The sequence below is a fragment of the Zootoca vivipara genome, chromosome 7 (assembly GCF_963506605.1).
Source record: "Zootoca vivipara chromosome 7, rZooViv1.1, whole genome shotgun sequence".
NCBI lineage: Eukaryota > Metazoa > Chordata > Lepidosauria > Squamata > Lacertidae > Zootoca > Zootoca vivipara.
Genome location: NC_083282.1, coordinates 2,215,217 through 2,241,096, shown reverse-complemented (window position 1 = coordinate 2,241,096; position 25,880 = coordinate 2,215,217). Strand labels below are relative to the sequence as shown.

At 49.2% G+C, this 25,880-nt stretch overlaps 1 protein-coding gene across 4 annotated transcripts in view; it reads left to right on the top strand.

The window, feature by feature from the left end:
* RGL1 (ral guanine nucleotide dissociation stimulator like 1) overlaps positions 1-25,880 on the top strand; it is a 122,275-nt gene that overhangs the window by 77,433 nt on the left and 18,962 nt on the right. For all 4 annotated transcript variants that reach the window (XM_035121461.2, XM_035121463.2, XM_035121462.2 and 1 more), the window contains exons 6-13: positions 1,169-1,281; positions 3,381-3,596; positions 4,538-4,641; positions 5,992-6,076; positions 8,397-8,486; positions 15,260-15,346; positions 17,503-17,535; positions 24,779-24,900. In XM_035121461.2, the coding sequence (XP_034977352.1) occupies positions 1,169-1,281; positions 3,381-3,596; positions 4,538-4,641; positions 5,992-6,076; positions 8,397-8,486; positions 15,260-15,346; positions 17,503-17,535; positions 24,779-24,900 (850 nt within the window). The remainder of the gene's footprint in view (positions 1-1,168; positions 1,282-3,380; positions 3,597-4,537; positions 4,642-5,991; positions 6,077-8,396; positions 8,487-15,259; positions 15,347-17,502; positions 17,536-24,778; positions 24,901-25,880) is intronic.

Genomic DNA, 25,880 nt, shown 5'->3' with positions numbered 1-25,880 from the left:
GGGATGATGGGAGTTGTAGTCCCAAAACATCTGGAGGGCTGAGTTTGCCTATGCCTATACTGTACTAAACCATCCACACATCATTCCGCTTTATTAGTTCTGCGATGCATTTCATGGCTGTCTGGAAGGGCACTCTTGCACTGTACTGCAACAAAAAGTGGGAGAAAAATAACCTTGGAACATTTGTAGTATAAAAAGTTTCAAGACTCACAGGGTTATTAAGAATATAAAATCAGAAAACTTCATATTTAAATGCTTTACACTTGTTTCACACTTTTAAAATGGTGTGACCTGTCCTTAGGACCTTAAGGTGGGTAAATTAATAATAATAGTAATATCGGTTGAAAGAAGAGTGGGATCAAAATGTGATAAATAAATAACATAATCAGTTCCTATAGTTAACCTCTTCTGAAATATATGGCTTAGAAGCAAGGATTTACTGAATCTGCACCCTCTTTGAAATGATTTTGTACTTAACAGAAGAAAGTCTGTTTTCTTCTGACCCAAGTCCATTTTAGTAAGATAATGTGTCCTTAGTGCAGGAGATTCCTAGCCCTTCTGCTGCAATCTTCTATCTGCCCTTCTGACGTTCAGGCTCCCCATGAGATTCTCCTGCTTCAACAAAAGATGGAGGTCATCATTATTATTTTGTAGCTTACTGTGCCAAACTGCTCAGGGATGTAAGAGGCTATGTTTGGTTCACTTTTTACAGTGGACCAATACAATCCACATTCCCAAATGTACCGGTACTTACAAATTAGAACATAAATCCCAGTTGGATTGTGGCCTTTTCTCGATTTTGCAGCGCACCTTTTGATGTGCAAGAAAGTATTCACAAAAATATATTTTACATAAAAAATGTGTATTTTCCAGAAAGAAGCCTGGAAAAATGAGTACTTTGTGTAAAAGTGCATACAAATTGTGAACAATTTAACTGTGGACTTTTCATGCATTATTTCCAAATATCATTAAAGCAGAATCCTTTTGCCTATAATTGGTCTTAGACTTTTCTTTCCCATTCTCTCTTTCAGTTATTGAAACCATATGTTTGCTTTTTGTCTCAGTATAAACTCGACGTAACAGGGTCCCAGCTTTGTTTGGGCCTCCATAAAAGAGGTTTAGTAGGTATGTTTTGCTGTATCTCACATTATTATTATAATCTGGACAGATGGGATTCATGACACCTTTGCCCTTGAAGAAAAAATGGAGATGTGTGGATCAGAAGAGTTCTCTTCTTTTCCAGAAGACCTTGTGGCAGAGCAGCTAACCTACATGGATGCTGTAAGTATAACATATGCTTCAGAATGTGATTCTGAAATGTGTGCTGTGGAGAAGGCACAGATTCCTGCTGGACTCATCCCAGGCTACACTGTTAGATCAGGAAGGAGACGGTTCCTAATCTGTTCCCACAACTTGCTTCCTCATTTGTGTTGTCTTGTGTTGTCTTGTGTTGGTGGGTGGGACCCAATAAGGTCAATTCCTCAATCATCAAAGGCTTTTACCATCTGGTGGTTCCTTTTCCTGTAGCCTTTGACCCCTGAGACCTAACTGCAAGCACTGTGGCCATTTTCCTTCCCTCTTTGGACTGAAGACAATTCTGAGTCCTCCACTTGCTTACAAAAATGCAGGTAGAATTGGTCCTTAGTGAACTTGACCTCATGGGGAAGTGGACTGTTAGATTACTTCCAATTACATGTCTGCCCTGTTGTTTTGTGCGTGCTGAGATGCCTTTGTTGTTTGCAATGGTCAGAGCCTAAACAACTTTGCCCTCCAAATTATCCTCAGGGCATAGCTGCCAAGTTATCCCTTTTTAAAAGGGATTTTCCCTTATGCTGAATAGGCTTCCTCGCGAGAAAAGGGAAAACTTGGCAGCTGTGCCTCAGGGTCCTCTGTGAATTTTGTTGGTGAACACTCCGAATATTGGTTGGTATATATATATATATATACAGTATATATACCGGTATATATATTGGTACATTTAAAAAAAAAAACACTCAGCAACAGCATTAGACATTCAAATTTTTTGCAGTAGCAGTCAACACCTGTCAGGATCCATCAGGACAAGTGCAATTGGCATGCTATTACTATAGGTAAATTTCAATGTCAAATTTTGATTCCAGTCTTCAGATATCTAACTTTTATATTAAAATTTCAACATAAAAAAATCTAACTTTCTGTAACTGAAAATATGCAGAGTGCCATTATTTATTTATTTTGCAAAAGTTCATTTTAGTTCTGTTTTTCTAGTTAAATGGTGAAGCAAGTAAATGATACCCTGGGATAGCTCAGCTGGTAGAGCATGAGATTCTTAATCTCACAGATTGTAGGTGCAAACCCCACATTGGGCAAAAGAATCCTGAATTTTAAAGGGATGACCCTTGTTTTAGATGACCCTCGTTGTCTCTTGCAACTCTTACAAGTCTATGATTCAACTCTTACAAGTCTATGATACAAGTCTATGACTTTGTGATATTCATCTTGCATCGTGTTCGTAAACATAAAGTTGTACAGTACTAGGTTACTAGCAGTGGAGGGCATTAGTCCATTAGGGCAAAATGGGACATTATACCTCCATCCTCAGACTGCCCTCAACCAGCCCCTAACAGCCTACCTTCTTCCTTACAACCACTCCAGGGGCAGTGGCACTGGCTGCCATATTCCTCCTCCTTGGTCTCAGTGCTTCCATCATAGCACTTCCTTATCTTTCTATATCCTTTCTAGTTTTTTTCTTCTTTAGTAATTCTGTATCCAATTTCAGTAGTCAATGAGGTTTCTTAAAGCAACATAGTTTCTTAAAGCAACATAGTCTGTTACAATGACTCAGCGTTACTTCCAAGTTTATGCCTCAACATTCAATAGTTTATGCCTCAATAGTACTTTTCCTGCTTTTATACCAGTGGCTGTCTCAGGTTTGTATCTTTCTTTTCACTTTATTCCAGGGAGCCATCCAAAAAGTAGTAGCTTTATCAATCCCCAGCCTCTGGGGCCTGAGGCTCCCTGCTCCTGGTTCAGAGGCACTCCTAGAGCTGCCAGGAGGTGGGACAGCAGGAGCAAAAGCACTAAGCTGCAGGTCAGTTGCTGCTCTGCTGCAGTTTGTGGGGACAAGAGGTATTGGGATTTGCCTCAGGGGATGAATTGTTTTTGATTGGCCCTGTGATTCATGCCAAAGCACAGTGTGTGAATAATTCTTGCTCTTGAGCGCACCAAAAGCAGACCCTTTCGTTAAGTTCTTGAGTGTGAAATGCGCCTCCAGGTTTAGATTCAGAGGAAAATGTGCCTCATTTGCCCCAAGCTTGGGAAAAGTCTGCTGTGCAGATGTGCGGTTCAGTGGGGATTATGAAGAATATTGCGCTGATAATACGTATTTTGTGTTGTTGTAGAAACTGTTTAAAAGAGTGGTCCCCCATCACTGCTTGGGCTGCATCTGGTCTCAGAGGGACAAGAAAGAGAACAAGCACTTGGCCCCCACCATCAGAGCCACCATCGCCCAGTTCAATTCAGTGACCAAATGTGTTGTCAGGACCATCTTGAATGGAAAAGAGTTGAAAACACAACAGCGAGCCAAGATCATAGAGAAATGGATCAATATTGCACATGTAAATATGCATTTTGTTCAAACTGTCTCCCTGGAAAAAGAATATAATCTGTCTTCATTACGGGAAACATCAGTGCCATGGTTCTTTTGATGTAATATTTTCATTAATGCTAAGCAAATGTAAAATAAAAAAATTCCTTCAGTAGCACCTTAAAGACCAACTAAGTTTTTATTTTGGTATGAGCTTTCGTGTGCATGCACACTTCTTCAGATACAAATGTGTTATTTGTTCTTCTACTCTAGGGTAGCTTTGGAAGTTGTTGTTGTAGTAGTAGTAGTAGTAGTAGTTAATAATCACATTTCTGTTGTCCAGCCTTTCCCTATTCATCAAAGGCATCCCATATGGTTAGCCCATGTTATTCCCAAAGCTGCCACCTAAGTCTATAAATGAGAGACTATAAATGGCAGTATGCTGGCCATCAAGGAAATTACGCTGAATTAGCATTTGTCAACCAAGTTTGCTTTTTGGGTAGCTTTTTTGGGTTCCATGCTTTTCCATGCTCAGAACCTTCCATTTGATGATGAAGAGTGTTGTGTGACTTGAAAGTAACACAAAAGCTTCCACAGGAGACAGCGATGTGAATATGTTTTTGAATAAATGCTCTTTAGTTCTCTTCAGCTTGGTCATAGAGGCCCACTTTTACTAATCTTTTAACTGGAAGAGCTGGAAACTATTAAATTGAATCAACACCATTGCCACACCCCCAAAAAAGTTAAAAGTGAAGAAAACAAGAACAAGGTGCCAAAATCTACATTAAAGCTTATTTTTAGATGCTGGAAAGGGTCAGGGAGACACACACTCTCTCTTTAAAGTGCACAATATTTGTTCAGGTGGTTTTAGCAGTAAGAATTTACCGCAGCTGCCTTACCCAGGAAATCACCCATCGGTGTGTAATAATTGATATTTAACCCTCTTCTGTTTCTTAACCACCTCTTCTGCAGGAATGTAGGATCCTGAAGAATTTTTCCTCCTTGAGGGCCATTGTTTCAGCACTACAATCCAATTCCATCTATCGGTTAAAGAAGAGTTGGGCGAGTGTCGCAAAGTAAGACTTTCCCCCGCTTCTTTGCAATGGAGAGCAACCTTTGTTGATCTTGCTGCTCCAGTGTGTGGGTTTCATGCCCAGTTCCTCCACAGTTGATTAGAGGGTCCAGGAGGAGGCGACTGGGTGTGAGAGGCAAAGGTGGCCAATAGCCTCAAGAGCAGTCCTCCTAATTATGCAGATTAGTGAAAATGCCTAGCCTAGAAATCTCTTTAGGGAGAATATTGCCAGCTCCAGGCTGGCCAGTTATGACAAGGAAGCTCCCTTGCCTGATGTGGTCGGTTTCCTGCAGTTCCTTCCCTTGACCAGGGTTGGGAGATGGAGGCATACAGGCTGAACCCCGATCTGACAACCCACCAGTCCCCAGATTAAGAAAGTGAATAGGCAAGACCTTCGAATATCTGCGACTGGTACCTGTAAGTTTTCCCCTGTGGTCACATAGCAGCTGTAAGGGTTGAGCTTCATCAGGAAAAGTTCATGGAGAGCAGGATTAACCCACACACCCTTCACACAACAGTGTGCTATGAATTGGAGCCCATCCCCAGTGGGTGCTATTACAAACTTTTAAGAAAACAGGAGACAATCTGTGGTCACAAATCTTTCACAGCCATCTCCTTTTGGGTCCCAAGTCCAGCCACGGGCTCAGGTTCTGACAAGACAACAGTAACACCATAGTCTAATTTCAACTAATTTCTAGTTATCTCCCGCTTGGACTACTGCAATGCGCTCTACGTGGGGCTACCTTTGAAGGTGACCTGGAAACTGCAATTAATCCAGAATGCGGCAGCTAGACTGGTGACTGGGAGCAGTCGCTGAGACCACATAACACCGGTCCTAAGAGACCTACATTGGCTCCCAGTACGTTTCCGGACACAATTCAAAGTGTTGGTGCTGACCTTTAAAGCCCTAAACGGCCTCGGTCCTGTATACCTGAAGGAGCGTCTCCAGCCCCATTATTCAGCCTGGACACTGAGATCCTGCACCGAGGGCCTTCTGGCGGTTCCCTCGCTGCGAGAAGCAAAGCTACAGGGAACCAGGCAGAGGGCCTTCTCAGTAGTGGCACCCGCCCTGTGGAACGCCCTCCCATCGGAGGTCAAGGAGATAAACAACTACCTGACATTTAGAAAACACCTAAAGGCAGCCCTGTTTAGGGAAGTTTTTAATCTGTGATATTTTAATGTATTTTGGTATTTGTTGGAAGCTGCCCAGAGTGGCAGGGGAAACCCAGCTAGATGGGCGGGGTATAAATAATAATAATAAATAATAACAACAACAACAACAACACATTTAACTTTTAATTTGTTTTGGGATATCTGAGAACCTCAGTTTTCAATCATTTTCTTTTCTGCACAGGGACAGGATGTTGATGTTTGAGGAACTGTCAGAAATTTTCTCGGATCACGACAACTATCTGACAAGCCGGGAGTTGCTAATGCGGGTGAGAAGTAGTGGATATGTCAGTGGTGCATAAAACATTGCTTTTTAAAAACCTTGTAAGCTCTCAGCTCCCCCCACCCCCAAGTGTACAAATGTGATGGTCTCCACTTGGATCAAAATGGAGCCAGACCTCTGATATTTACCATCGTAAAGGTCATAGAGTGGCTGTTAAACTGTGTCCATGGGGAAAGGCAACAACAAAATCTGAAATGCCACTGATTTGGGATAACTAATCCCTTAAAGGGGATGGTCTGAGTTATCTATTCTATTCAACTGAGATGGGATGGAAGATATTGACAAGCACCTTGCCGACAAAGGTCCGTATAGTTAAAGCTATGGTTTTCCCAGTAGTGGTGTATGGAAGTGAGAGCTGGACCATAAAGAAGGCTGATCGCCGAAGAATTGATGCTTTTGAATTATGGTGTTGGAGGAGACTCTTGAGAGTCCCATAGACTGCAAGAAGATCAAACCTATCCATTCTGAAGGAAATAAGCCCTGAGTGCTCACTGGAAGGACAGATCGTGAAGCTGAGGCTCTAATACTTTGGCCACCTCATGAGAAGAGAAGACTCCCTGGAAAAGACCCTGATGTTGGGAAAGATTGAGGGCACATGGAGAAGGGGACGACAGAGGATGAGATGGTTGGACAGTGTTCTCGAAGCTACCAACATGAGTTTGACCAAACTGCAGGAGACAGTGGAAGACAGGAGTGCCTGTCATGCTCTGGTCCATGGGGTCACGAAGAGTCAGACACAACTAAATAACAACAACAACCCAGAAGCCATGGAAAGCCAGTGGAATATTCAGAAATACATACCATAGGAAAACTCATATGCAAAGGTTGACAAAATATAGATGTGTAAATTAATGCTTGGAAGTCTTAATGAGCTATGTTATGAATATGTTTTTTCTTTTAATATCAGAAACCTGTTGGAAAGATAATAATCAATTAGATGGATGGGAAATCTATGGAGAAAAAGCTGCATTGGCAGAAGTGTTACTCTACATGTCAACCAGAGTATTGAGTGCAAGAATTCAAACTTTAGGAGGAACAAAACTAATTGCAAAATCACTGTGTCTAGAAATACCTATTCAAATAAGAAATTGAGTACTGGTACTTAAGACATGCACACCCAGACACAGACACAGCTCTCAGAACAATTTTGAGCTCGATTTGGAGGCAGAATATGAAAATGTTAACTAGGTAAATGTTCATTCATATCATGGCAAAGAGACAGCTTTTTTATATGATAATTATGCCTTGCAACAGTTAGCTATAGAGCTTATAATAGAAGTGGCGGCCCATAAATTTATATTGAGATGTGCCCAGAATCTGGAAATGTTAAGCGTCCCCAGAATGCTTGGAAATAGTGATCACAGTACTCTGAAATTCAATTTATAATGAATAGAAAATTGCCCAGGAAGGCCAGCAAAGTTTCATTTAATTTCATTGGAAGGACATTCACAAAAATGAGAGGCTTCATTAAAATAAAGTTAAAGGAGAGAGGGAGTTTGACTACCGGTAGATGAGCTTCAGGGTCCCTTCCAACGCCACCATTCTAGGATTCTATGACATGTTTGTAAGTTATTTAAACTTAAAATTTATACCATGGATTAGAGAGGGTGTGGAACCATCCAAAGGACTGGTAGTTAAATAATAGTGTGAAGGGAGCCATAAAAATTGTGGTGGTGATGGTAGATAAGCTAAATGAATTATTTGCTCCCATCTCCATTGTGGGAGATGTTGGAGAAAGACATCTGAACCTTTGTTTTCAGGGAGGGCATCTGAGAAGCAGAGTCAGATTGCTGACCCCTACACATCAAAGCAAGCATTTTCATTTCCTGACTGTCTCCTTGTTAGTCAGCAGACCAGAGATATTAGTCATCATATGCCAGTGCAAGTGTACAAGAAAACTGGTGTTTTTCTTTCTACAGCATTATATAAAAGGGGAAATGTTTATTAGAACATACTTTAAAGTAAGTTAGGAACAAGATGTTTAAGAAGAGAGAAAATGTTAAGTGTTTAGAAGTGAGAAAGTTGTAGACCAGATGTGTTTGAATCAGAGAAGATGGAGTATTGGCAGGACTCATGAACGGGCCTATAAATATTTTGCAAACAAGCTTATGGCATTTTGGAACAGCCATCCTTCACAATGCCAGGAAACACAGATTTTTGAACCTCTTTCTTTCACTTTTTTTCAGCAATAAGCAATGTTTTCTGGACTTGAGAGAACAGTACATAAGTTTGCCATTGGTATGAGAAATGTTTGCGAGCCTGTTTAGTAGCCTCTTTCATTACTTGCCCTTCTGTTCACACTATAGGAAGGAACGTCTAAATTTGCAAATTTGGATAGCAGCGTGAAAGAGAACCAGAAGAGGACTCAGAGGAGGCTTCAACTGCAGAAAGATATGGTGAGCCTTCTCCCTTTCATTCTGTCTACGAGATAGTCATAATATTAAGGAATTAAGATTTAGAGCAGAAGTTGCCCTTCTCTGAAGAATATAAAAATAGAGCAATTGCAAAAACAGTCTTGGAAATCTCCTAGTCCTGATGCAAATATAATGGTTTGAGTTTAGATGAAATTTAAAACCACTGTTTTCATTTCATGAATGAGCCTGCCCAATCCTTGGGCTCACGTGCATCCTATCCTGTTTCTTCCTCTTCCATGCCTGGGAGAAGATTGAAACCTCCTTGTGAGGGACAGGGGATATCGCGAAGTCCCTCCCCTCCTGAGTTCAAGCCCGTCCCCGAGCAAAGGGGAAAGCAGGGAGAGTTCCGATTCCAGTGGGGAAGCAGGAAGTCGTGTCCGAGGCTCAGGCAAGGTAGAGGAGCCAGGGTCCCAGGTGGGACAGGAAGGGGCAAGTAAGGGGGGAAGACCCATCCCCCCAACTCCAGAATTACGCAGGAAGAGGAGGGGCAAGAGGATGGGTCTGCCAAAGCTTTTGTGTTGGAGAAAAACGCGCCAAAAGCCATTAGGAGGTTCTGAAACCGACTGACAACATCGCTCCATGTAAATAGCAATGACTTGAGCACTGTAAATACGCAGCACCAATAAAAGAATAAAATGCAGAGCTGCGTCGCGTCGTTACTCTGAAGTAGTCCACTCCGGCCACTGTGACAGCAACCTCCTAATCATTTTTGGGCTACTTTGGAGTTGCCGGGATGAGCGTGTCAGAGGCGGAGAAGTGGCGGCAGATCGCTGAGCAAGCCCAGCTAGAACTGCAACAGCTGTCGCTGCAGGCGCAGGGAGAATTGAAGACAGCTAAAGAGGAGACTAGGAAGGTCCAGGACGACCGGCTACAACTTGCGGAACAGGTGAGAGAGCTCCAGGAAAAAGAGCAGCATTTAAGGGCGGTGGCGGTAGACCTCCAAAACAAGCTGGATGCAGAGAAAAACAAGGCGGGAGGGGCACCCCAAGTCCAAGTGCTGCCAGGAAGGAGAGCCGGGACCCTAGTAAGCAAGTTCAATGGAGACCCGAAGGAGTTTCAGGGCTTTGAGACTGAGATTGTGTATGCTCTTGAGCTGCACCACGATGAGTTCCCTGATGATGAGCACAGAGTAGCGTTTATTGTGGAGCACCTTACAGGGGCGGCCAGGGAGTGGCTAAGACCGTTAATTGCAACAAGGAATCCTTGCATGAAGAATGTCAAACTATTTCTAGAAGGTTTGAAAGCGATGTATTCGTCCGATAGTCATATGGACCAGACTAAGGAGGAACTTCATAATTTACGCCAAGGAAATATGACAGTTCGCGCGTATTGGGCGAAATTCACCATGCTGGTGCACAGATTGGGGTGGGATCTGGAGTCTGCCCCACTGCAAGCGGCGTTTTACTTGGGGTTGCATGAGGAGGTGAAGGATGAGCTCTCGAGAGGTCCAAAGCCCAGTAATATGGATCAACTGAGCAAAGCGGCTCTGGCGGTGGGGGTGAGGCAGGAATCCAGATGGAGCGACAAGCAAGCAACGCGCGCAAAGCGGGCTTGGTTCCCACGGTCGCAGGAGAAGCCACTCCCTCAACAACCCTTTCAAGCCACGCCTGGGGCCAGTCAGGACCAGGAACCCATGCAGATTGATAGCGCGCGCGCGCGGGCTTTTCAAACCCCAGCGGCGCCAAGACGCAAGGAGGGAAGGGGTGGGAATTGCTTTCTCTGCAACTCCCCCCAGCATCTCGTCAGAGACTGCCCACATCGCAGGGAGTGGCAAGGAAAGGCGGGAACGGTTGTGCCCTCCCCCACTGACGCAGCACCACAGCAGGGAAACGGGAAAGCCTGGCTGCAGGAGACAAGGGGCGGCAGCCAGGCACAGTCAGCAGACAACAGCCCCAGCCCACCCACCCGCACAGAGAGGAGCAGAGCCAGCCCACCCCTCCCAGAGCAGGAGTGGTTCTAGAAGTGACGCTCACGCTCCCTAATGGCTATCCCCTGACAGTCCTCGCCTTAATTGACAGTGGGGCGTCAGCGAACTTCTTCTCGAGAAACTTTGCAGAAGAGCACCAAATCCAGCTTCTGCAGCTGGATTTTCCTCTGCACGTGGCAACCATTGACGGCAGAGAGCTGCTGGGAGGGGCCATCACTCATCAAACCCCCCCCATGAGAATGACGGTTGGACGGCACTCAGAGACACTGGCATTCAACGTCACCACCATATCAGACCCCCCAATCGTTTTGGGCATGAGCTGGCTGGCGCGCCACGACCCCTCCATAAGTTGGCATCAGAGATGCATCACTTTTGGATCGGACTTTTGCCTGGAACATTGCATGCAGCACCAACCAGGGGAGGGGCCTCCGATAGCCACGGTGGCCACCATGCACGTCAAAGGGGGTGAGGCGATACCCAAACCATACTGGGACCTGCAGGAGGTCTTCAGTGAAGCGGAGTCCGACCACCTGCCCCCACACAGGCCTTTTGACTGCCAGATCAACCTGGTGCCTGGGGCAACTATACCCCCAGCCAAGCTGTACGCCATGTCAGACCAGGAACTGGAGGATCTGCGCGCTTTTATCGACAAGAACCTCAAGCGGGGGTTCATCAGAGAAAGCAAGGCAGCAGGGGGCAGCCCGGTCTTCTGGGTGGACAAGAAAGACACGCAACAGCGCCGTCTTGTGGTGGATTTTAGACGGCTGAATTCGGTGACAGAGCCAGTGGCTTTCCCCATGCCCAGAGTGGATGATCTCCTGACAGCGGCACGCAGGGGCAAGATTTTCACCAAGCTAGACCTGAGGGGGGCGTACAACTTGATCAGGATCCGGGAAGGCGATGAGTGGAAAACCACGATGTTCACGCCTCTGGGCTCTTTTGAATATCTGGTGATGCCCTTCGGGTTGCAAGGGGGCTCAGCATGCTTCCAGGCCTTCATGCACCACGTCCTGGGGTCCCTACTCTTCAGGAAATGCTTGGTCTTTCTGGATGACATCCTTATTTACTCCAACGACCCAGTGCAGCACGTGAAGGACGTCAGGGAGGTGTTACAGCGCCTGAAGGAGAACCACCTGTATGTGAAGCTGGAGAAGTGCAAGTTTCACACCAAGGAGGTGGACTTCCTGGGCTACAAGCTGTCAGACAAGGGGCTGGCAATGGACAAGGACAAGGTGCAGACCATCCTGGACTGGCACAGCCCCAGGACGCGCAAAGATGCCCAACGCCTACTAGGCTTTGCCAACTTCTACAGGAAGTTCATCAAGAACTTCTCTCGAGTTACGGCTCCCATCACTGACTGCCTGAGAGGCAAGCAGAAGTTCAGGTGGACACCAGAGGCGCAAGCAGCGTTCGAAAGCCTCAAGAGGGTGTTCGCCTCAGACCAGAACCTGTTCCACGTGGTTCAGGACGCGCCCCTACGCATTGAAACAGATGCTTCTGATAAGGCTGTGGGCGCCATTTTGTTGCAACTGGACGCCAACAGAGAGTGGAGACCCTGTGCCTTCTTCTCCAGGAAGTTGACCCAGCCCGAGCGAAACTACACAGTTTTTGATCGGGAACTTCTTGCGATCCACGCGGCGTTCCAGCACTGGAGACACTTCCTGGTGGGCGCCAAGCACCCCATCCAGGTGTGCACAGACCACAAGAACCTGGAGTTCTGGAGAACTGCCAGGGTGCTCAACCAGCGGCAGATACGGTGGGCGGAGTTCTTCTCGAACTTCAACTTCTCCATACACTACATCCCAGGAGAGCAGAATGTCAGGGCGGATGCCCTCTCCCGCAAGCCAGAGTACATGGAGGAGGAGGCGCCACCAGCCCCAAGGCACATTTTCCCCCCGTCGGCATGGTCCTGCGGAGCAGCAGTGGTGAGCGAGGCAGAACTCACAGCACTGACGGCAGCGGATGAATTTGCCAACCGCATCTTCAGAGAACTGAGAGGGGGGAGGGAGCAGGCAAAAGACTTTGCAGAACGCAGAGGGCTGCTTTTCTACAAGGGTGCGCTGTACCTACCCACCACCCAGCTTCGACGTACGGTCCTCAAGCAGATGCACGACAACCCTACAGCGGGGCATTTTGGAAGGGACAAGACCACTCACCTAGTCATGAGACACTTCTGGTGGCCAGGGGTGAGGGAAGATGTTCGAGACTATGTAAGGGGATGTACCACCTGCCAGCGGGCGAAGGTGGTCAGAGCAGCGCCACCAGGGTTGCTGGAGCCCTTAGCCACGCCACACAGGCCGTGGGAAGTGGTGTCCATGGACTTCATCACAGATCTGCCTTCGTCCAGGGGTAAGACTGCAGTGTTGGTGGTGGTGGACCTCATGTCCAAAATGTGTCACTTTATACCGTGTGCCAGGGCAGTCTCGGCAGAAGAGACAGCCAAACTGTTTGTTGATCACGTTTTCAGACTGCATGGATTACCTTTAAGGGTTATTTCGGATCGTGGCCGCCAATTTGTTTCCAGGTTCTGGCGGCGGCTCATGAACCTCCTGCAGGTGGAGGTCAGCTTGTCGACGGCTAGACACCCGCAGACCAACGGACAAGCGGAGAGGGTCAACGCCATTCTGCAGCAGTACCTGAGATGCTACGTCAGCCAGCGGCAAACGGACTGGGTGGATCGCTTGCCACTAGCAGAATTTGCCTACAACAATGCAGTGCACGTCTCCACAGGGGTGTCGCCCTTTAAGGCCAATTACGGGCGCGACCTCAGATCTTTCCCAGAGAGGGAGAGGGAGGAGGAGGAGGAGGGCCCACAGGCTGAGGATTGGGCAGAGGAACTGGAGACGGTGCACCAGCAGCTCAGAGAACACTTGGAGAGGGCCAAGGAAGCGTACAAAAAGGGGGCAGATCGCCACAGGCGACAAGGGGAGGTCATCAGGGTGGGGGACAAGGTGTGGTTGTCCTCGGAGGGCCTTCCCACCAGAGGGAGGTGCAAAAAGCTGGCACCCAAATGGCTGGGCCCCTTCACGGTCACGCAACAGGTCAACCCGGTGGCATACAGGCTGGCACTGCCAGAGGACATGAGGGTGCATCCAGTGTTTCATAGATCGCTGCTGTCGCCGTACAGGGAAAGCAGCAGGCTCCGAGACAGCGAACAAACCCCCGAGGGAGGGGGGGAGAGGGAAAGCAGGGAGCAACTCAATGAGGCCACGGCCATCCTGGATTCAAGGTGGGGGGTGGGGGGCCTGGAGTACCTCATGGCATGGGAGGATGCTCCACCGTCCCAGAATGAATGGGTTCCCGCCACTCAGATACAGGAGGAATTCTTGGTGGAAGAATTTCACGCCCTCTTTCCCCACAGACCCAAGCCCTGGCACATGGAAAGGGAGGGGGAGGAGGAGGAGGCACGGGAGAACAGCTCACCATGGCGCTGGGAAGCGGAGTTTGAGGAACCAGAGGATGAGGTATGGGTGTCGCCAAGATCCACCCAGTCAGAGGAAGGAGCAGATTGGCAAAACATTTTTACCCCCACCAGCTCTGACGCCACGGACTTTTTGGGATTCCCGTCCTCCCAGGCGGAAGGGGGGGGCTCGCAGGACTGGGGGGAGGTGTTCACACCAACGGGCTCGGAGAGCACCGAGTTTTTAGGCTTCCAGTCGTCACCGACACATGGGGGGGGCCTGGGGAGGGGTGAAGGAGAGCTTGGGAGGGGGGTGGATGTGAGGGACAGGGGATATCGCGAAGTCCCTCCCCTCCTGAGTTCAAGCCCGTCCCCGAGCAAAGGGGAAAGCAGGGAGAGTTCCGATTCCAGTGGGGAAGCAGGAAGTCGTGTCCGAGGCTCAGGCAAGGTAGAGGAGCCAGGGTCCCAGGTGGGACAGGAAGGGGCAAGTAAGGGGGGAAGACCCATCCCCCCAACTCCAGAATTACGCAGGAAGAGGAGGGGCAAGAGGATGGGTCTGCCAAAGCTTTTGTGTTGGAGAAAAACGCGCCAAAAGCCATTAGGAGGTTCTGAAACCGACTGACAACATCGCTCCATGTAAATAGCAATGACTTGAGCACTGTAAATACGCAGCACCAATAAAAGAATAAAATGCAGAGCTGCGTCGCGTCGTTACTCTGAAGTAGTCCACTCCGGCCACTGTGACACTCCTGCTTTTAAACCACAGCCCCCTGTGACATCAGAACTCAGGGAAATGTGGTTGGTTTAAGCTGCAATTTGAGAACAAGCCAGGATCGGAAACCATCCCCTTGGGAAACAAGTCAGAACCAGTATTTTGTTTAAAACAATAAATTAAGATAAGCCTCAGAAGTTAAAACATATAATCTGGGACCAAGATTATTTTATATTACAGTACATTTAAAATCTGATGTGGGAGGAGGCACTGATCACAGTCAGCTTCTGTTGAAATGACACCAGACACTCTTTGGAAACTCAGCTCTTGCCTCTTAAGTCTTCAGGCAGTTGATCTTTTGCTGTATTGAAGAGATTCTCAACCTATAATCTGTGGAACCTCATGAAAAGATGTAGAATGGTTGACAAGCTTCCTTGGGACAGAGCTTTTCAACCACCACACTCCAATCGCCTTTGGTTGGAGCTGTTGGGAGTTGGAGTTCAACAACATCTGAATGGCCATAGATTCCGCATTGCTGTCTTGGGTAGATGTAAAGGGAAAAGCTTGTAATGTGCAGCCACGTTCTAAGAGGGCAAGAAGGTTCCTATGAGGTTCCTATGAGTAGGCACTCAAAGCCTTGAAGGGCTTTGAATTGGACCCACAAACTTGAGGCTGAGGAAAGATGGGTGACTTGTTTCTGCTGTCTTCCTGTGCAGGGTCTAATGCAAGGCACTGTTCCTTATCTTGGTACTTTTCTGACTGACCTGACAATGCTTGACACAGCTCTTCAGGACTACGTGGAGGTAGGTTACACAAGAAACCCATGAGCCTGCTTTCTGAACATGATCCGTAGCCATTCCTAATAGCTGTGCGGGTTTCATTATAACAATCACAGAGGGGAGGGGGGAGAAATGCCAGAAGCCGAGGCAAGTGGAATCTTTATTAGGAAACAAATGGAGGACTTTAAAGTGGGGCGTTCTCCCAACCATACTCTACATCAAAAATGCAGTTTGTTTTCAAAACAGGTAGGAAGTCATTTCATTTCAGATTACCTTTGGATTTAAGTTGTGTAAACCATTTTCCCTCCTGCAATGTTATCAAAGACGATCTAGCTCATAACTGTTCTGAGAGCAGCAGGGGTCTTTTTCATGCCCAAGATGGCTGTTTTCGAGGCTTTGGTTGTATTTTAAAATCACCATTCTATTTTTATTTTTAAACCGCTCTGAAAACTGACGTTGAAGGGCAATATAGAAATCTATTAAATGAATGTTAGTGCATGTAATCCCAAAGATTGTGAACAGATATAATATGGGTGTCCTGGATTATATGTAAATTACTTAGTTGGAATACTCTTGTGCAATATTATTCTGAAAGCTGAGTTCTTCTGAAATCTACAGAACAATAGTATCCACATTAAGGTAGGAGTCAATTCACATAGATGTTTGTCCTCACCCGAGCATCCCAGGCTGTGGGCTAGCCACCTGGAATCCTGCCGCCAGTCTGTTCATATGAAGGCGGTGTTTGTGAGAACCAACATCTCCACACAGAGCATGGTGGTCCAACTATTCCTACCAGGTGGGCTGCAATAGTACTTCAACCCAGAACCCGTAGGTCGCACACTGCCATGTCACGTGAGGGTGTGGTGGAGTGGGCCCCACATTCAATGGCTCCTCCCCAGCCCTCATGCTGCCCCCCCCAAAGCCTACTAAGTAGGCACCAGGCTTTGGGAAGGAGATGTGAGGCTCAGGCAGGGTCGTAGAGGTCTCCCACCTCCTTCCCAAAGCTGGGAAAGCACTAATTAGGCTTTGGGAAGAAGGAGGGAGGACTCTAGGACCCTGTCACAGCCCTCATGCCTCCTTCCCCAGTTTTGGGAAGGCAGAGCAAGGGCTGTGTGGGTCAAATGTTGGGCCTCCTGTTGAACCACCCTGACATGGCTTTACCAGTAGTGTAATGGAGGGAGGATACAGCTCCAGGACTTTTATTCAGAGCAGGGACTATGATCTTGTCCACAGAAGCACCAGGTTAGCTCAGGGTCAAACGACTGAAGGAGGTGATGGCAAGACTTTCAGTTTGTGGCAGATTGGAGTAGCCAGTATGGTGCCCTCCCCCTGCAGCCCAAGGGATGATGGGAGTTGTAGTTCAACCATAACTGGAAGGCTTGAAAGATTAGTCCTTTTGATGTGAGGAGAAAGATGGTGATTTTTATCATACGTGGTGGATATGCGAGAAAGTAAAAGGATTTTGGGAAATGATATATAATGAGTTGAAAAAGATGTTTAAGTACACTTTCCCCCCAAAACCCGAAGGTTTCTTATTGGGACTAATGGGAGAGGAGATAGCAAAGGGTGATAAGAGATTATTCATGTATGCCATAACTGCAGCGAGGACATTACTAGCCCAAAAATAGAAATTACATGAGTTACCAACAATTGAGGAGTGGCGGACAAAAATGTTTGACTATGCAGAACTAGCAAAGTTGACCTGTGGGATCCAAAACCATGGAGATGCAAAGTTCCAGGAGGAGGGGAGTAAATTTATTGATTACATAGAGAAGAACTGTAGAAGTTTAAAGGCACTTGCAGGACTGAAATAATTCCTATGAATTTAATTTATTTATGTTCGTATAAAATAACTGTGAGATAAGAGGAAACAAGAAAGCCGAATGAAGGGAGGGAGGGAAGTCACAGCTCAGCAGAGCGAGATGGAAATGAGAGGGGTATATAAGATGGAATGTGGGGGGGGATTATTTTTTATTTGTTGTTTATTTGGAAAATTTAATAAAAACAATTTTTTTTAAAAAAAGAAAGATTAGTCCTTTTGAAAGGCAAGGAAAAGCTGTGATCCTATAGCAAAATGCATTTGAAAGCAACTATTTTACTGTTAAAAACTGTATAATTATTAAATTGAAAACATACAGACAAATGGATTTTGAAACTAATCCTTGCTCTGTTTCTTGCAGGGAGGGCTAATAAATTTTGAAAAGAGAAGGCGGGTAAGTTTGCCTTTTCTTTACCATGTTCCTTGGCTGATCTGCACCTCATCTTCTTTTTGGCTTCAGAGGCAGGCAGGTGCCTCGCAAGACGAATTTAATTCGTTCCACGAGTCAATTCGTTTTGCAAAAAAATTGTCTTGTGAATCGCTGTTTCGCATAGGAATGCATTGAAATTTCTTTTTTTGCCGATAAAGGTAAAGGTAAAGGGACCCCTGACCATTAGGTCCAGTCGTGACCGACTCTGGGGTTGCGTGCTCATCTCACATTATTGGCCGAGGGAGCCGGCGTATAGCTTCCAGGTCATGTGGCCAGCATGACAAAGCCACTTCTGGCAAACCAGAGCAGCACATGGAAACGCCGTTTACCTTCCCGCTTCCTATTTATCTACTTGCATTTTGACGTGCTTTCAAACTGCTAGGTTGGCAGGAGCTGGGACCAAGCAACGGGAGCTCAGCAAGCCCTAGGCTCAGTGGTTTAACCACAGTGCCACCTGGGTCCCTTTTTTGCCGATAGGAACGCATTAATTAAATGTCAATGCATTCCTATGGGAAACCGCGATTCACAAGGCGAATTTTTCGCAAAATGAATGCGTCTTGCGAGTCACCATCAGATCGCAAGACGCATTCGTCTTGCGAAAAAATCGTCTTGCAGGGCATTCGTCTTGCGAGGTACCACCTTAGATAAACTTGCAAATGGAACTGCAAGGCAGTTTTCGGGGGACATCAAACACAGCTGGGAAACTTCCTCCTAATCCAAACCTGGATGCTTTGAAAGCAATTGGGTGCTTCCCTACTTCTCTCCCCATCCCACTCTGCCCCAAATTCTGTTCTGATTAGTTACACAAAGAAAAATCTCTTTGGATGTGAGGGACAGGGGATATCGCGAAGTCCCTCCCCTCCTGAGTTCAAGCCCGTCCCCGAGCAAAGGGGAAAGCAGGGAGAGTTCCGATTCCAGTGGGGAAGCAGGAAGTCGTGTCCGAGGCTCAGGCAAGGTAGAGGAGCCAGGGTCCCAGGTGGGACAGGAAGGGGCAAGTAAGGGGGGAAGACCCATCCCCCCAACTCCAGAATTACGCAGGAAGAGGAGGGGCAAGAGGATGGGTCTGCCAAAGCTTTTGTGTTGGAGAAAGACGCGCCAAAAGCCATTAGGAGGTTCTGAAACCGACTGACAACATCGCTCCGTGTAAATAGCAATGACTTGAGCACTGTAAATACGCAGCACCAATAAAAGAATAAAATGCAGAGCTGCGTAGCGTCGTTACTCTGAAGTAGTCCACTCCGGCCACTGTGACAGCAACCTCCTAATCATTTTTGGGCTACTTTGGAGTTGCCGGGATGAGCGTGTCAGAGGCGGAGAAGTGGCGGCAGATCGCTGAGCAAGCCCAGCTAGAACTGCAACAGCTGTCGCTGCAGGCGCAGGGAGAATTGAAGGCAGCTAAAGAGGAGACTAAGAAGGTCCAGGACGACCGGCTACAACTTGCGGAACAGGTGAGAGAGCTTCAGGAAAAAGAGCAGCATTTAAGGGCGGTGGCGGTAGACCTCCAAAACAAGCTGGATGCAGAGAAAAACAAGGCGGGAGGGGCACCCCAAGTCCAAGTGCTGCCAGGAAGGAGAGCCGGGACCCTAGTAAGCAAGTTCAATGGAGACCCGAAGGAGTTTCAGGGCTTTGAGACTGAGATTGTGTATGCTCTTGAGCTGCACCACGATGAGTTCCCTGATGATGAGCACAGAGTAGCGTTTATTGTGGAGCACCTTACAGGGGCGGCCAGGGAGTGGCTAAGACCGTTAATTGCAACAAGGAATCCTTGCATGAAGAATGTCAAACTATTTCTAGAAGGTTTGAAAACGATGTATTCGTCAGATAGTCATATGGACCAGACTAAGGAGGAACTTCATAATTTACGCCAAGGAAATATGACAGTTCGCGCGTATTGGGCGAAATTCACCATGCTGGTGCACAGATTGGGGTGGGATCTGCAGTCGGCCCCAATGCAAGCGGCGTTCTACTTGGGGTTGCATGAGGAGGTGAAGGATGAGCTCTCGAGAGGTCCAAAGCCCAGTAATATGGATCAACTGAGCAAAGCGGCTCTGGCGGTGGGGGTGAGGCAGGAATCCAGGTGGAGCGACAAGCAAGCAACGCGCGCAAAGCGGGCTTGGTTCCCACGGTCGCAAGAGAAGCCACTCCCTCAACAACCCTTTCAAGCCACGCCTGGGGCCAGTCAGGACCAGGAACCCATGCAGATTGATAGCGCGCGCGCGCGGGCTTTTCAAACCCCAGCGGCGCCAAGGCGAAAGGAGGGAAGGGGTGGGAATTGCTTTCTCTGCAACTCCCCCCAGCATCTCGTCAGAGACTGCCCACATCGCAGGGAGTGGCAAGGAAAGGCGGGAACGGTTGTGCCCTCCCCCACTGACGCAGCACCACAGCAGGGAAACGGGAAAGCCTGGCTGCAGGAGACAAGGGGCGGCAGCCAGGCACAGTCAGCAGACAACAGCCCCAGCCCACCCACCCGCACAGAGAGGAGCAGAGCCAGCCCACCCCTCCCAGAGCAGGAGTGGTTCTAGAAGTGACGCTCACGCTCCCAAATGGCTATCCCCTGACAGTCCTCGCCTTAATTGACAGTGGGGCGTCAGCGAACTTCTTCTCGAGGAACTTTGCAGAAGAGCACCAGATCCAGCTTCTGCAGCTGGATTTTCCTCTGCACGTGGCAACCATTGACGGCAGAGAGCTGCTGGGAGGGGCCATCACTCATCAAACCCCCCCCATGAGAATGACGGTTGGAAGGCACTCAGAGACACTGGCATTCAACGTCACCACCATCTCAGACCCCCCAATCGTTTTGGGCATGAGCTGGTTGGCGCGCCACGACCCCTCCATAAGTTGGCATCAGAGATGCATCACTTTTGGATCGGACTTTTGCCTGGAACATTGCATGCAGCACCAACCAGGGGAGGGGCCTCCGATAGCCACGGTGGCCACCATGCACGTCAAAGGGGGTGAGGCGATACCCAAACCATACTGGGACCTGCAGGAGGTCTTCAGCGAAGCGGAGTCCGACCACCTGCCCCCACACAGGCCTTTTGACTGCCAGATCAACCTGGTGCCAGGGGCAACTATACCCCCAGCCAAGCTGTACGCCATGTCAGACCAGGAACTGGAGGATCTGCGCGCTTTCATCGACAAGAACCTCAAGCGGGGGTTCATCAGAGAAAGCAAGGCAGCAGGGGGCAGCCCGGTCTTCTGGGTGGACAAGAAGGACACGCAACAGCGCCGTCTTGTGGTGGATTTTAGACGGCTGAATTCGGTGACAGAGCCAGTGGCTTTCCCCATGCCCAGAGTGGATGATCTCCTGACAGCGGCACGCAGGGGCAAGATTTTCACCAAGCTAGACCTGAGGGGGGGCGTACAACTTGATCAGGATCCGGGAGGGCGATGAGTGGAAAACCACGATGTTCACGCCTCTGGGCTCTTTTGAATATCTGGTGATGCCCTTCGGGTTGCAAGGGGGCTCAGCATGCTTCCAGGCCTTCATGCACCACATCCTGGGGTCCCTACTCTTCAGGAAATGCTTGGTCTTTCTGGATGACATCCTTATTTACTCCAACGACCCAGTGCAGCACGTGAAGGACGTCAGGGAGGTGTTACAGCGCCTGAAGGAGAACCACCTGTATGTGAAGCTGGAGAAGTGCAAGTTTCACACCAAGGAGGTGGACTTCCTGGGCTACAAGCTGTCAGACAAGGGGCTAGCGATGGACAAGGACAAGGTGCAGACCATCCTGGACTGGCACAGCCCCAGGACGCGCAAAGATGCCCAACGCCTACTAGGCTTTGCCAACTTCTACAGGAAGTTCATCAAGAACTTCTCTCGAGTTACGGCTCCCATCACTGACTGCCTGAGAGGCAAGCAGAAGTTCAGGTGGACACCAGAGGCGCAAGCAGCGTTCGAAAGCCTCAAGAGGGTGTTCGCCTCAGACCAGAACCTGTTCCACGTGGTTCAGGACGCGCCCCTACGCATTGAGACAGATGCTTCGGATAAGGCTGTGGGCGCCATTTTGTTGCAACTGGACGCCAACAGAGAGTGGAGACCCTGTGCCTTCTTCTCCAGGAAGTTGACCCAGCCCGAGCGAAACTACACAGTTTTTGATCGGGAACTTCTTGCGATCCACGCGGCGTTCCAGCACTGGAGACACTTCCTGGTGGGCGCCAAGCACCCCATCCAGGTGTGCACAGACCACAAGAACCTGGAGTTCTGGAGAACTGCCAGGGTGCTCAACCAGCGGCAGATACGGTGGGCAGAGTTCTTCTCGAACTTCAACTTCTCCATACACTACATCCCGGGAGAGCAGAATGTCAGGGCGGATGCCCTCTCCCGCAAGCCAGAGTACATGGAGGAGGAGGCGCCACCAGCCCCAAGGCACATTTTCCCCCCGTCGGCATGGTCCTGCGGAGCAGCAGTGGTGAGCGAGGCAGAACTCACAGCACTGACGGCAGCGGATGAATTTGCCAACCGCATCTTCAGAGAACTGAGAGGGGGGAGGGAGCAGGCAAAAGACTTTGCAGAACGCAGAGGGCTGCTTTTCTACAAGGGTGCGCTGTACCTACCCACCAACCAGCTTCGACGGACGGTCCTCAAGCAGATGCACGACAACCCAACAGCGGGGCATTTTGGAAGGGACAAGACCACTCACCTAGTCATGAGACACTTCTGGTGGCCAGGGGTGAGGGAAGATGTTCGAGACTATGTAAGGGGCTGTAACACCTGCCAGCGGGCGAAGGTGGTCAGAGCAGCGCCACCAGGGTTGCTGGAGCCCTTAGCCACACCACACAGGCCGTGGGAAGTGGTGTCCATGGACTTCATCACAGATCTGCCTTCATCCAGGGGTAAGACTGCAGTGTTGGTGGTGGTGGACCTCATGTCCAAAATGTGTCACTTTATACCGTGTGCCAGGGCAGTCTCGGCAGAAGAGACAGCCAAACTGTTTGTTGATCACGTTTTCAGACTGCATGGATTACCTTTAAGGGTTATTTCGGATCGTGGCCGCCAATTTGTTTCCAGGTTCTGGCGGCGGCTCATGAACCTCCTGCAGGTGGAGGTCAGCTTGTCGACGGCTAGACACCCGCAGACCAACGGACAAGCGGAGAGGGTCAACGCCATTCTGCAGCAGTACCTGAGATGCTACGTCAGCCAGCGGCAAACGGACTGGGTGGATCGCCTGCCACTAGCAGAATTTGCCTACAACAATGCAGTGCACGTCTCCACAGGGGTGTCGCCCTTTAAGGCCAATTACGGGCGCGACCTCAGATCTTTCCCAGAAAGGGAGGGGGAGGAGGAGGAGGAGGGCCCACAGGCTGAGGATTGGGCAGAGGAACTGGAGACGGTGCACCAGCAGCTCAGAGAACACTTGGAGAGGGCCAAGGAAGCGTACAAAAAGGGGGCAGATCGCCACAGGCGACAAGGGGAGGTCATCAGGGTGGGGGACAAGGTGTGGTTGTCCTCGGAGGGCCTTCCCACCAGGGGGAGGTGCAAAAAGCTGGCACCCAAATGGCTGGGCCCCTTCACGGTCACGCAACAGGTCAACCCGGTGGCATACAGGCTGGCACTGCCAGAGGACATGAGGGTGCATCCAGTGTTTCATAGATCGCTGCTGTCGCCGTACAGGGAAAGCAGCAGGCTCCGAGATAGCGAACAAACCCCCGAGGGAGGGGGGGAGAGGGAAGGCAGGGAGCAACTCAATGAGGCCACGGCCATCCTGGATTCAAGGTGGGGGGTGGGGGGCCTGGAGTACCTCATGGCATGGGAGGATGCTCCACCGTCCCAGAATGAATGGGTCCCCGCCACTCAGATACAGGAGGAATTCTTGGTGGAAGAATTTCACGCCCTCTTTCCCCACAGACCCAAGCCCTGGCACAGGGAAAGGGAGGGGGAGGAGGAGGAGGCACGGGAGAGCAGCTCCCCATGGCGCTGGGAAGCGGAGTTTGAGGAACCAGAGGATGAGGTATGGGTGTCGCCAAGATCCACCCAGTCAGAGGAAGGAGCAGATTGGCAAAACATTTTTACCCCCACCAGCTCTGACGCCACGGACTTTTTGGGATTCCCGTCCTCCCAGGCGGAAGGGGGGGGCTCGCAGGACTGGGGGGAGGTGTTCACACCAACGGGCTCGGAGAGCACCGAGTTTTTAGGCTTCCAGTCGTCACCGACACATGGAGGGGGCCTGGGGAGGGGTGAAGGAGAGCTTGGGAGGGGGGTGGATGTGAGGGACAGGGGATATCGCGAAGTCCCTCCCCTCCTGAGTTCAAGCCCGTCCCCGAGCAAAGGGGAAAGCAGGGAGAGTTCCGATTCCAGTGGGGAAGCAGGAAGTCGTGTCCGAGGCTCAGGCAAGGTAGAGGAGCCAGGGTCCCAGGTGGGACAGGAAGGGGCAAGTAAGGGGGGAAGACCCATCCCCCCAACTCCAGAATTACGCAGGAAGAGGAGGGGCAAGAGGATGGGTCTGCCAAAGCTTTTGTGTTGGAGAAAGACGCGCCAAAAGCCATTAGGAGGTTCTGAAACCGACTGACAACATCGCTCCGTGTAAATAGCAATGACTTGAGCACTGTAAATACGCAGCACCAATAAAAGAATAAAATGCAGAGCTGCGTAGCGTCGTTACTCTGAAGTAGTCCACTCCGGCCACTGTGACAGGATGCTTCCTATGAATTAAGTTTTGCAGTGTTAGGAAGACATCACTGAAGATATCCAGGGCATGCGTAACATTTAACACACACACACACACACACACACACACACACACACACACAACCAGTATTTGGAGTGTGTGTGTGTGTTCCAATGCTTAAAGCGGATTTTGGATTATTGTATTTAAATTAGTTTTGGCCTTCTGCTTGCACCCTGCCTCTGCCCATGCTTGGAGCTAAGGATCATCCCTCTTGCTTTATAGCTCCAGTGTTGGGGGGGGGGGGAACCCTGGTATTGCTTGCCAGAGCCTGGCTGACCTATTGTAAAACCCCACATATACTGTACAGCACTTCAGCATAGCCTATACAGCACTGAGTGCCCCCTTTTGTTGAAGCAGCAGAGTTTGGGCACCTTTCAAAACCAGGCTGCATGCTATTGTAGGTGAACCTGTGTGTGTCGTGCCATCCTTAACTTCTCTGATTGTCCTGTAGTTTTCTGCCACTCTGGTCTGTTAGCAACTCTGTGTTTAACTTTGTTCCCTTATTAATAGTCTAATTCTTTTATTTCCTTTTTCAGGAGTTTGAAGTAATTGCTCAGATTAAGCTCTTACAATCTTCCTGCAATAGTTATTGCATGACTTCAGACAGAAAATTCATTCAGTGGTTTAAGAAACAGCGGCATTTAACAGAGGAAGAAAGGTGAGGTGAAACATCTCTATATAATAACCATAAATAATAATTTATTATTTATACCCCGCCCATCTGGCTGGGTTTCCCCAGCCACTCTGGGCGGTTTCCAACAAAATATTAAAATATAGTAATCCATCAAACATTAAAAGCTTCCCTAAACTCCCCCTCCCCCCCTCTCTCTCTCGTGTGTGTGTGTGTGTGTGTGTGTCTCAGTGTGAGGTGTTCCCATCCTTATATAACAGTTATCAAAAGGTTTACCATGCCCATTGAGTCAACCACCCATCTCCTACTACCCTTCTGAGAAAAACACTACCCCACCCTTCCACTACCGTGTTTCTCCTAAAATAAGACACGTCTTATATATATATTTTTCTCAAAGAACCCCACGGTGGCTTATTTTCGGGGGGGTGTGTGTGTCTTATTTTATTTATTTTAATTACCTGTAAGTTGCTGCTGCTGCTGAAGCGCCGACAAAGAGCCCAGCAGCGCGCGCCGAGTGAAGCCCCGAGCCAGCGGGACCCGCTGAAGCGCCGACAAAGCGCCCAGCGTCGCCGCGCAGAGCGCCCCAAGCCGCAACAGCAGGAGAGGGATTCAAAGTGCTACAGAGCACTGCTGGGTCCCGCTGGCTCGGGGCACTCTGCATGGCGCTGCTGGGCACTTTGTCGGCGCTTCAGCGGGGCCCGCAGCACACACCGCTTTGAATCCCCCTCCTCCTGCGGCTCGGGGCGCTCCGCATGGTGCTGCTAGGCGCTTTGTCGGCGCTTCAGCGGGGCCCGCAGCACGCACCGCATGGAGCCCCGAGCCAGCTCCACTGCAAGAGCACGATGTGGGAGGGGAGCCTCAGTTGCTGCAGAGCTCCGTCCTGGGCTGGCCAAGTGACCCGGAAGGTGCCGGGAAGTTGGCAGCCCCGCAGACACAGCACAAGCCCCCTGACTGCGTGCGTCTAGCTGTCAGGGAGCTTCCCACCGAGGAAGCCTTCGCGCCCCAAT